General features: G+C 36.8%; 1 protein-coding gene across 2 annotated transcripts in view; it reads left to right on the forward strand.

Annotated features, from left to right (window-relative positions):
- The window catches only part of ADCY9 (adenylate cyclase 9), a 248917-nt gene that overhangs the window by 125142 nt on the left and 111013 nt on the right, over positions 1-12762 (forward strand). For both annotated transcript variants that reach the window (XM_074196856.1, XM_074196857.1), the window contains exon 2: positions 73-266. In XM_074196856.1, coding sequence (XP_074052957.1) covers positions 73-266 — 194 coding nt within the window. The remainder of the gene's footprint in view (positions 1-72; positions 267-12762) is intronic.

Raw genomic sequence — 12762 nt, forward strand, 5'->3', positions numbered from 1 at the left:
GATGTATATAACAAAATCAACTATATATACATTATTGTTTCTATCTGTGATGATTGTAATTTTTATCCATAGGTTTGAAGACATATCTGATATCGGGTCAAAGAGTCCTGAAAGAATCTCATTGCAGCTGTTCAGAGTTGTTACTTTCTGGCTTTGAAGCAGGAGATTGCTCAAGCTTGTCTTCAGGCCCTAAATTACAGGGAGCATCATCACCAGAGAGTGGTAGCGACCTGGCAAAGACTTTTAAAACCTTTGATAAAAATAAGGTTAGTTTTTTCATATTTTTTTTAATTTTAATTTTAGTATAAAATTTGCAAAATAATAACTTTTACTTTGGCTTATGACAAACTTCTTGCTATATAGGAGAAGGGATCATTTTTATTTTCAGCACACTGGTTTTCTTCTGGTACAGTTGCCTTGTTGATTTTGTTCTTCTTTTGTATAAAGATATTAATCATCCTTGTTAGTTTTAGTTTTCTTTGTCTTCTACAATTGCAGTGACTATAGATCCATGGTAGTGTATAATGATGCAAGGAATTATGAGTACAGAGACATACTGTAATTAGAAACAAATTTTTGTTGTTTTTTTGCCCTGTTAAAATGTTTAAATCCTGAAATCATATATTTCCTACAGCCCTTCCTCTTACAGCAACCTCTCCAATACAGGGGACCTACTCCTCCCAAAAAAACCACCCCTTCCACTGACCTTGGAAGAGTCGTTGATGGGACTTTGGCATGTGCTTTGCTCTCTTCTCATTCCCTTACCTCATACCCCTCACTTTCTCTGTGCAAGTTGATTGGCAGCTGGACTGTCTAAACTATTGGACCCAAACCCATATGGCCTTCAAAGATTTTTTAACTTCCTCTCATTTTCTCAATTTTGTGTTGCAACCACCTTTGAAAAAATCTGTGTTTTAGTTTTTACATCTGCACTCTGGGGTCAGAGAGACATGAATTTTTTTACTTAGAACAATCCAGTCATCCATCATCAATAATAGATAATTCTCCTTGCACATAAATTGGAGAAGAATTTCTATATATATTTTCAAAGTGATCCTTTCCCACACTGATTACCTATAATTCTACAGAAATAAAATTGCGCTATTTTATTATTATTTTCATCTCTATGTTACTGTAGCAACCTATACCTCAATAAAATTTATGGCCCAGGGCCTTTCTGGCCTTCTTCCACAATCCCCTCTCCCCCAAGCTCTATACTTTGTGAATCTGGGGGCTGAGCCCATGGCAGTCACCACTCAGAGTAAACTGTAGAAAATCTCCCTGGATAGCTTGTGCCTCAGTCAGTCTGCCAGCATGGATTAAAACTCTTACTAGATGCCAAGCAAACCAGCCCTGCTCCCAGGGAGCTCCTAAGCTAATGGGAGAGACAATCAGATAAATTTGTGGTTATCACCAGAGGGAAGTCATTAGCATTAAAGAGAATTAGGAAAAACTTCTTGCAGAAGGTAGGACTTTGGGTGAGATGGGAAGGAATCCAGGAGACTGAGATTAGGAAGAAGAGTCAGGAGAGAGTATTGTGTGTAAGGAGACCAGTATCACGTATTACAGCATCATGGGGATGAGGAGGTGAGCATCTAGGTGCTTGGAAGGCTAGAAAATTATAGAGGACTTTATAAATCTAACTGAGGATTTCATACTTGATCTTGGAGGTAATAAGGAGGTGATTGTCTGCCTAGTTAGATTTGTCCTTTAGGAAGATCATTTTGACAGCTAAGTGAAGAAAGGACTAGAGTGGAAAGAGCCTTGAGGCCGAAAACCAAAGAGCAAGCTATTCCAGTAGTTCAGCTGTGAAGTGATGGCCTACCCCAGGGTGGTAACAGTGTCAAAAGAAAAGAGGTCTTGTATAAGAAAGATGTTATGAAGATCAAAATGGCAGTATTTTGCAACTGATTGCATTTACAAGATAAGAGAGTGTTAATAGTTGCAAGGATATAATAGAGGCTTAAATTCCTATATAAGTTCTCAAAGTAACAAATGTTTATTACCTAAAGGACAGCCTTTATTTCACACTACTAAAAATTCCAAAGATGCAAAGGACTTATAAGAGCCTTCAGACAAGTACCAAAAAAACTCAACATAAAGTATTCATAGTAATCCATAAACTTCCCTGGAAAGGGAACTGGACTTGGGGTTGCCTGTTATTTCATTGAAATCTCTTTTCTCCAAAGGGTTCTGTACTTGTACTGCAAAATTAAGTTTAGATTTCCCTGAAAGGAAAACATATTTTGAGACTCATGTACAGGCAAAAGCTCTATCCCTCCTTCCCATCAGATCTGTGCTGTCTGAATAATTAACAGTATTGCTGAGGAGTAAAATACTTGTCATCTCTTCTTCCATGTCAGAACTTCTCCAAAATAGAAATTGTGCACAATAGAAAAAGTAATTTTAGGTATCTTTATGGTCTAGGACACCAAGAATCCAAAGAAAGTAAGAATTCAATGAACTAGGAGCATCAACCCCAGCACCCCCTACCCATCAGTGCTTCACAAACCATCAGACTTCCAGCAGAACTCAACTCCAAATGCCTCTCCCTCTCCCAGAATTATGGAAATCAAAAAGATAGAAGCTTACTCCATTGGGACAACAGTCGGGCAGCACTCTGCATGGCAAGCAGAGAACTGAGGAAGGACTGGAACTAGGGTAGGACCCTGGGTGCTGTATGGTGCTCCACCAAGCCTGAATAAAAGTATCCAGTATCCAACTGAGGCCAGTTCTGTCCTCCAGAAGTCATTTGGGATAGAGACAAAGTTGGAGGAAACTCACTGAAACCCACTGAATCTGTTTTGGATTGAGTTATCATCTCTGTGCAGATGATTTTTAGATCATTTTGTCCAGCCCTCACCTTTCCTCCTGACTTATTCAAGGTTCACCAACCTTGAATTGCCCATCATGAGAGGAGGCTTTGATAGCTTTAAAGTCTAGATCAAAGAAACCATACTAAGAGTAGAAGGAGGGCGAGTTTAAAAGGGAAAAGCCTGAAAATATAAAAGATATCAGGAGGAAAAAACTTAATTAAAGCCCTTATTATTATCAGGTAAATCAATAGGAAAGGTACTACTAAGAGAAGGAAAATATACATTTATGGATAAATATTGCAAGATAAAATAAAATGAATTAACCCTTAATGAGATAGAAAATCCTGCTGATTCTCAATAGATTATGGAACCAGGGAAGCTAGGTGGAGCAGTGGATAGAGTACCCACCTTCAGGTCAGGAGGACCCGAGGCCAAATCCAATCTCAGAAGCTTAATGCATATTTAGCTGTGTGACCTTGGGCACTTAACCCCACTGCCTTGCAAAAAAACAAAACAAAACAAAACAAAGAGAGTATGGAGCCCCACAGCAAGATATTTCTCTGTGGTTTAAAAGAGAAATAAGAATTGTGAAGGCAGAATTTATAGCCTACACAGGAAAAATAATTGGCAAAGTAGAAATACTGAGTCTACTAAGACCTTGTCCTCCTACTTTGGGAGGCTATTTCTTCCCATAGCCCTAAGGAAAGTGCAGACCAGCCATGTCTTCATTCCTCTCCAGGGCTGCATTCTGACCTCTGAACTTCCTTTACTATCCTCTTCAACCCTAACCTTTTTAGCTTCTTTTTATATGTTGTGTCCTCCACCCCCACCCCCCATCCCAGCCCCTTACAGTGGAATGCCCTTTGAGTGCAGAGTTTTTTGCTTTTTTATTCCCAATACTTAGCCCAATGTCAGAGAACTTAACAAATTCTTGTTGACTAACAATGCAATTAGTTAAAATTCAATAAGAATAAATGTAAAATCTTAGACATGGATTAAAAAGAACTCCAATACCAAATTGGGTAGGCCCAGTTAATCTGAAAAAAATCTTAGAGCTTAATTATACTACATGCTCAATATAATTTTTCAATATGATATGACTATCGCCAAAAAGTAATGGAATGGGTTACATTAAGAGTCAGAGCTTTCTACAATACACCTTTTGTATTCTGTCCTAGCTGGAGCACTTCTGAAGTAGGATAGTGAAGGATTCTGAGTATAGTTATAAAAGATAGATTGAAGAAACTGGAGGTACTTAACCTGAAAAAGAGAAGATCAGAGTGGTAGTGGTCACAACTGTGTTCAAATATCTGAAGAGTTATTAGGGAAAACCAAACTTGCTCTGTTTTACTTAGGTATATGAGAGGGTTCTATCTACTCACTCTCTCTCTCTCTCTCTCTCACCAGAAGCAGTCAGAACCAAAATGAAAAGAGGCAAATTTAGGATTAATTTTAGGAAAAACTTTATCTGTTAAAAATATCTGTCTGCAATTGGATTGGGTCTTTGAGGTGGTGGTCTCCCTTACATTAGTCAGGAACTGTATTTTTTAGTTAAGATTCCCACTCTCCAATATTTCTCCTCTCTCTTGTGTTTAAAGATATTATGAAAACTATCTGCAGTCAGTGCCTCCACTTCTTCTTTTCCTCTCACTTTAATTCTCTGACTCCTGACTTCTTACCTCACTATCCAAATGAAACTGCTCTCTAAAATTACAATGTTCCTTCTCCACTTACCTATCTAAAGGCTTTTTTCAATCCTCATCCTTATTTACTTCTCTGTAGTCAGTCACTCTACTTCTTAGTACTCCTTTCTAGTTTTCATGACACTTTTTTCTTCTGTTATCTACTCCTACAAGTCTGACTGCTTGAACTGAGTTTCCTCTTCATCTCTCTGATCCTATGGAACAAATGTGGGCATCTGTTCTGAGACCTCTTTTCCTTTTCCTCTATAGGATCTCATCTGTTCCCACTGAATCTATTTTGGATTCAGTTCTCATCCATATGCAGATGATTCTTAGATCATTTTGTCCAGCCCTCACCTTTCTTCAGATTTCTGCCTTACATCTCCAGCTGTCAATTGGACATCTAACTGGGTATCCCATAGACATCTTAAACTCAACATATCCAAAAGCAAACTCATTCTTCCCCCAAAACTCTACCCTCTTCATAATTTCACTATCTGTTGAGAGTGATCACCATCTTTCCAGTCACCTGTACTCATAATGTAGATGACACCTTGGATTCTTCTCTCTTATTCCCTGTATCTAATCAGATGCCAACTCCTATTATTTCTGCCTTCTTAATATCTCTTATATATACTCCCTCCCCTTCTCTTACTTCATCCCTCTAGGTCTCATATTCTTTATCTATAAAAGGTGATGATCAAACTAAATGATCCTTAAGATTACCTATTATTCTAAATCTATGATCCAGTGTATACCCTTTGATTTAGAGATACTACTACTACTAGTCGTCCTATGCCACAGAGAGATCAAAGGAAAAAAAGGACTCCTCTCTACAAAAAATATTCATAGCAGCATTTTTTTTATTATTGCTGAAAACTGGAAACAGAGTTGGTGTCCATTAATTGGGTACAGTTGAACAAATTTTATAAATGAAATGGAATATTATTGTGCCTTGAGAATGGACAAGAAGAAAGGATTCAAAGATAATGCAGGAGACATACATACACTGATGCAGAATGAAATAAATAGAATCAAAAGATCAATTTATACAATTACTACAACTCTGTAAAGATGAGCAACTTGGAAGACTTAAGAATTCTGATAAATACAATGACCAACAATGATTCCAGAGGACTATTGATGAGGAAGAATTAGATATAACATTTCCTATAGTTAATATGGGATTTTTTTGTTTATGCATATTTATTTCAAGGGTTGTAAAGAATGCAAGAAATGAATAAGTACAGAGGAAGAAGAATAGAAATCTAAATATTGAGCTTATACTAATTTAAACTTGTTAATATTTTTAACCATATTCTTTCTTCCATATATTGTTTCAGTATTTTTGTTTTTAAGATATAAGGGAAGGAAACTACTGACCTTAAGTTTGATAAAGATAAAGGAGAAACCAAAAATAATAAAGGCAAGAAAGGGATTGTCAGAAAGTAGAAAACCAGAAGAATAAAGCCATCAAATCCTAATTCTAAAGGTCCCTTATTTTTGGAGGTGGTGATCCTGAAGAGGGAAGGACATTGAATAATACAGAGAATTTGAAAAACATTAGACTGAAGTTATAGGTGATAATCATAACTTGGAATTTTATAGTACTATGCAATTTACAAAACATTTTCCTCACAAAGAGAGAGTATTTTACATACTATTTTACAAATAAAGGTTTCTTCTTGTTGAGTTGTTTAAGTGGTATCTGACTCTTTGTGACCCCATTTGGGATTTTCTTGGCAAAGATACTAAAGTGGTTTTCCATTTCCTTCTCCAGCTCATTTTACAGGTGGAGAAACTAAGACAAACTGCCTAAGATTAAGTGACTTGCCCAGGGTCACAACTAGTAAGTGTCTGGGGTCAGATTTGAAATCTGGTCTTTCTGACACCAAAACTGAGTCACAAATTGTAAAGTCAGGGGGCGGCTAGGTTGCACAGTGGATAGAGCACCTGCCCTGGAGTCAGGAGTACCTGAGTTCAAATCCGGCCTCAGACACTTAATAATTACCTAGCTGTGGGGCCTTGGGCAAGCCACTTAACCCCATTGCCTTGCAAAAACAAACAAACAAACAAAAACAAATTGTAAAGTCAACTTTCAACTGTCATTTTTGTTGTATTTATAATTGAACGAGTTTACATAAAGATAATTATGAAAAAGAATTACATTGTTTTCATTATATTTTTCAAAACTAATGATAGTGAAGGCATTTATGTTGAAATACACAAATTTCACATGCAGTTAACTGAAATTCTTAATCTATTTTTTTGCGCTGGACCTGTTTGACAAACTGGTGAAGCCTATGGACTCCTCAAAATGATGTTTTTAAATTCATAAAACAAAATACATGTGATTTCAAATGAAACCAAATATATTTAAATGCACTTAAACACATTTTTTTTAAAAAAGTTCACTAACTTCAGGTTGAGAATCCCTACTTTAGACTATCAGACAGACAAACAGAGACAGACAGATAGAAAGATAGATAGATAGATAATGATAGATAAATAAATAAGAGAGATGAAGAGAGAGACAGAGAGACAGAGATAGAGATAGAGTACTCTTTTTTTAATTTATTTTTTTATTCTCATTTTGTACAAATTTTTTTTTACATTAATAAAATATTCTTGTTTACAAGTAAACAAAATACCCCTCCTCCTCCCCCATGAATATAGATAGACTTGTTTGGGTGAAAAAAGTAAAGGGGAGAGGAAAAAAATTAAAATGAAAAAATAATAATAGTAATAATTGTAGGTATGGCCAGGTGGCGCAATGGACGAAGCGACAGCCCTGGAGCCACGAGCACCCAAGTCAACATCCAGCCTCATAAACCCAACAATCACCGAGCCATGTGACATGCAAGCCACCCGATCCCCACTGCCCTGCAAAAAACAAAAAAAAAAAGAAAGAAAGAAAGACCCAAAATAAAATAAAATAGTAATAATAGTAGGGGTGGCTGGGTGACAGACAGAGCATTGGCCCTTGAGCCAGGAGCACCTGGGTCCAAATCAGGCCCCAGACACCCAAAGATCACCCTGCTATGTGACCCCAGGCAGGCCATCCAGCCCTACTTGCCCTGCACCCTCCCCCAAATAATCATAACAAAAAATGTGCTTGAGTCTTTGTTCCAACACCAACACCTCTGTCATGGGTGGATCTCATTCTTTATGATAAGTCCATCACAAAAGTTATTTCCATATTTTTCCACCTTTGCCATTGCTGATCCCAACTCCCTCCTTTCTTATTTCTCCACTACCATGTACTCTATTTTCTCTCTCCTTTCACTATGACTCTGCTGTAGGGTCGCTGAGTGGCACAGCAGACAGATCCCTGGTCCCGGGGCCAAGAAGCCCTGAGCCCCCATACCAACCCTTAGGCCCAGAATCCACCTGGCCCTGTGGTCCTGGGCAGGCCTTCCATTCCCAGCTCCTTGCAAGAAGTAAGAAAGAAAATGTGTTATATCTGGCCACTCTCCCCCCATGGTCCATCCTCTCCTCCTTTATTCAAAGCCCCACCCCTTCCCCCTGCTCCCCCCTCCTTCTTACTCCAGATGCCTTTACCCCATTGAGTATATATGCTGTTTCCTCTCCTAGCCATCTCTGATGAGAGCAAAGGTTCCCTCATTCCCCCTTGCCTCCCCCCTTCCATATCATTTCAATAGCTCATTGTAATAAAAAAAAATCTTATGTGAAATGTCTTGGACTATTCCCCCTCTCCTTTTTCTTTCTCCCATTACATTTCCCTTTTTTTTCCTATTGACTCCATTTTTACATCTTCGATTCAGCTTTCTCCTGTGCTTCAACTATAAAAGCTCTCTCTACCTGCTCTATTAACTGAGAAGGTTCATATGAGTATTATCAGTGTCATTTTTCTATGCAGGAATACATGCAGTTCATCCTCATTAAGTCCCTCATATTTCCCCCCTCTGCTCCAATCTCCATGCTTCACCTGAGTCCTGTATCTGAAGATCAAACCTTCTGTTCAGCTCTGGCCATTCCAAAAGGAACATTTTGAAATTCCCCTGGTTCATTGAAAGTCCATCTTTTTCCCTGGAAGAGGACATTCAGCCTTGCTGGGTAGTTCATTCTTGGCTGCATTCTAAGCTCTTTTGCCTTCCAGTATATTGTATTCCAAGCCCTACGAGCTTCCAATGTAGTTGCTGTTAAGTCCTGTGTGATCCTGACTGCAGCTCCACGATATTTGAACTGTGTCCTTCTGGCTCCTTGTAGTATTTTCTCTTTGACTTGGGAGTTCTGGAACTTGGCTATAATATTCCTGGGGGTTGGTTTTTTGGGATCTCTTTCTCAGGGGGATCGGTGGATTCTCTCCATTTCTATTTTGTCCTCTGCTTCTAGAATATCAGGGCAATTTTCCTGTAGTAATTCTTTGAAAATGATGTCAAGGCTCTTTTCCTGATCATGACTTTCAGGTATTCCAATAATTTTTAAATTATCTTTCCTAAGTCTGTTTTCCATATCAGTTGTTTTTTCAATGAGATATTTCACATTTTCTTCTAATTTTTCATTTTTTTGGTTTTGAAGTATTGATTCCTGATTTCTGGTGAATTCATCAATCTCCCTGAATAATGGTCTTTGTCTGAAGGATTTGTTGTCCTCAGAGAGTTTTCTTATCTCTTTTTCCATCTGGCCAATTTTGCTTTTTAAAGCATTCTTCTCAATAACTTTTTGAACTGTTGTATCCATTTGACCTAAGCTGGTTTTTAGCATGCTATTTTCTTCAGCATTTTTTTGGATTTCCTTGACTAAGCTGCTGACTTCATTTTCATGTTTTTCCTGCATCTCTCTCCTTTCTTTTCCCAGTTTTTCTTCCAACTCCCTCATTTGATTTTCAAAGTCTTTTTTGAGCTCTATCATAGCCTGAGCCCAATTTCTGTTTTTCTTGGAGTCTTTAGATGCAGGAGCTTGTGCTTCCTCATCTTCAGACTGAGTATTTTGGTCCTTCTTGGTCTCATTTGCAAAATATTTCTCAATAGTCTTCTTTTTGTTTCACTGCTTGCTCATTTTCCCAGCCTGGGCCTGGTTTGGGGTGTTTCTTGAGCTTTTGGGACACTCCCACAAGGGTCTCAGTGTGTGAGGTTCTGTCCTCCCTCCTGGTCTGTGAATGACCATAAGCGCCCCCCTATGCCAAGGGGCTGATGTGGGAGGGGGGGCTGCTGTTCTATGGGGGGGCCTAGACTGTGGTCAGGATCTGAATGTGGTCAGAGCCCCACAGAGAGAGAGTACTCTTTCAAAATGTTCACTTAAAAGATTATCCAGTTGGGAGGTGCTCCTGTTTCAGCTAATGTTCATTAGCTCTACATTAATCTATTATTCAACACCTTTGGCCTGTGCTCTCTCTGGGTATTTCTAGTGTTTACTATCAGTAATGAAGTTAATGATGCAGATTTTCCCACATGGGGGCAATTTAGTTAGGAGCCATTCTATTTTCAAAAGACATATGCTTCCCCTTTGAGGTTTTATTTTAGCTTTAGCCTGGGGACCACATCTTTATGACGATCTCCTTAATGATATTAAGGAATCCATTATTTCTTTTCTCCCATTGTCATCTGTGTATAAAATGATTATCATTAGGCTCAGTTTGAATAAGTTGTTGTTCAGAAGTAAAAGTGTTTTTATTCTTTAACAGTAATTAAAAAGGTAATGTGTTTTTCAAAATCTATTTTCAGTATTTAAGTATATTATGAATTGTTTTCTGACTGATGGAAATGATACTAGTTTTGTTCTTTGCTATTTGACAGTCTACCTATTTTTACTGAGAAGCACATTGTGGATAAAACACAATGCTTCACTTATACTACTGTATAAGAGAAGTATTTTGTAAATTTTTAAATTCTGTAAAAATCAGATTAATTGTTATTTTTGTCTGGTATTCTTAGAGAAAGGAGTACTAGAAATTTTCTAGAAAATTGAACTCATCAATTTAAACAAATGATGTATTTGAATTATTTTTTTAAGTTATCTAAGTAATTTCTTAGTGATCTTTTTTTTGTACATTTCTCTAACTTTAAAAATACAAAGAACATAATTTAACCTTTTTTAATGACAACAATTCTAGTACATAATACCCTAATGTCCTCAAGAGGTTATTGAGACTGACAGGCAAGATTTGTCTCTACACTGAACGATCCCTACACTGAATGATACCTAAACTGTTACAGATAATTGTCAATTCTTGTCTTGGATTGATTATCTGTCTCTTACCTTTCTATAAAATATCATTTTTTGCTATTACCATTGGACCTACCTCAAGAAGCCTGTTTTCCCCTACCTCCCACACTTTCCTTTCTAATTATATGTTATTAAGATAACATTTATTAAAATTGTTTCTAAAATAAGTGTAAATGAACTGTAAATAAAAGTTTGGGGACTCTGATAAAGAAAGCACATAAGCTTGAAGAACATAGACTTTGGCATTTCTTTTGACTACTATCCAGTTTTTTTAACTTTTTACTTCTCTCTAGGTTCACTGATTTATTTCAAATAATTGTAACTGGTGGTTAGTTAAATGACTTCATCATTGGTTTCTGAATAAAGGAAGTAAAATATGATTTTTATTGTTTAGATAGCAAAGGGCTATAAAATCTAATATATATGTTGACCTCTTCACTATTTGGTTTTAAATATCCAAGATTGCAAATATTCAATCATATGTACATAGGTGAAACATACTATGGTTTATTTGCTCATACGTATGGCAATTCATTCAATGCTATGACTGCTTTTCTGACATCTAAAGTCTTAATGGAAGTTTTTCCCTTTTTTTCCTTTCCTTTGCTTTTTCTGTAACAACTACATGCTGTCTTTTGTCCTCTGTTGATATTTGTCAGTTACAGAAACTGGACTTACTGCATAAAAATTTTTAAATTCTCTACCATCAGCCATGTACATATTTTTTAGAAACTCCCTTTCCAAATGGACACATTCCCCTCTCCCTAGCCTCCTTCAATCAGCTTCAAGAACATGGTAACTGCTTCATACACTCAGTAGGTAGATGGGTAGGTAGGTTGATAGTAGTGGTGGGATTCAGCCAGTTTGCACCTGTTTGGCAGAACTGATAAGTTAATTTTGTGTTGAGTCCAGCAAACTAGTTAGCAAAAATGACACTTGTAATCAGGGTTCTCTCTAAGGTGGGCAACTGGGCAGCCACCCAATGTGGAAATCACATGTTTATATTCCTTACTCTTTTTTTATTGTTCATTTATGCAACAGCATTTTGTAAGTGCCTGTAATAATGTTCATTTTGTTCATGGGTGAAAAAAAATGACAGAATTATACTTATAATATTTATTTAGTCATCTCTTGAAATTAATTATACCTTTATTAAAAATCAGAATCCTATAATATTCTGCTTACAAGAAACTCATTTGAAGCAGAGAGATGCATATAGAGTAAAGGTAAAAGGTTGGAACAAAATATATTTTGCTTCAGCTGAAATGAAAAAAGCAGGGGTAGCAATCCTTATCTCAGACAAAGCAGATCTTGTTAAAAGAGACAAGGAAGGAAACTATATCTTCCTAAAAGGTACCATAGATAGTAAAAGTAATTTCAATACTAAATATGCATGTACCATATGGTATAGCATCCAAATTCTTAGAGGAGAAATTGAAGAAGTTACAGGAAGACATAGTCAACAAAACTCTACTGGTAGGAGACCTCAGACTCCTGCTCTGAGATTTAGATAAATCTAACCATAAAATATTCAAGAAGGAAGTTAAGGAGGTAAATAGATTGTTGGAAAACCTAGACACGATAGTCTTATGGAGGAAATTGAATGGGAATAGAAAGGAATATACTTTTTTTCTGTAGTACATGACACTTATGCAAAAGTATAGGGCATAAAAACCTAATAATCAATTGCAGAAATGCAGATATAGTAAATACATCTTTCTCAGATCATAATGCAATAAAAATCAAATGCAATAATGGGCCAGGGAGAAATAGATCTAAAACTAATTGGAAACTAAATAACCTCATTTTAAAGAATGAGTGGATCAAAAAACAAATTAGAGAAAGAATTAATGATTTCATCCTAGATAATGACAAAAATGAAACAACATACCAAAACTTATGGGATATAGCAAAGGCAGCTGTCAGGGGATACATTTTATCTTTAAATGCTTACATGAATAAATTTGAGAAAGAGGAAATAAATGAACTTAACATGCAACTAAAAAAATTAGAGGGGGGCGGCTAGGTGGCGTAATGGATAAAGCACCAGCCTTGGAGTCAGGAGTACCTGGGTT

This window comes from Macrotis lagotis, chromosome 8 (genome assembly GCF_037893015.1).
Source record: "Macrotis lagotis isolate mMagLag1 chromosome 8, bilby.v1.9.chrom.fasta, whole genome shotgun sequence".
NCBI classification, from domain to species: domain Eukaryota; kingdom Metazoa; phylum Chordata; class Mammalia; order Peramelemorphia; family Peramelidae; genus Macrotis; species Macrotis lagotis.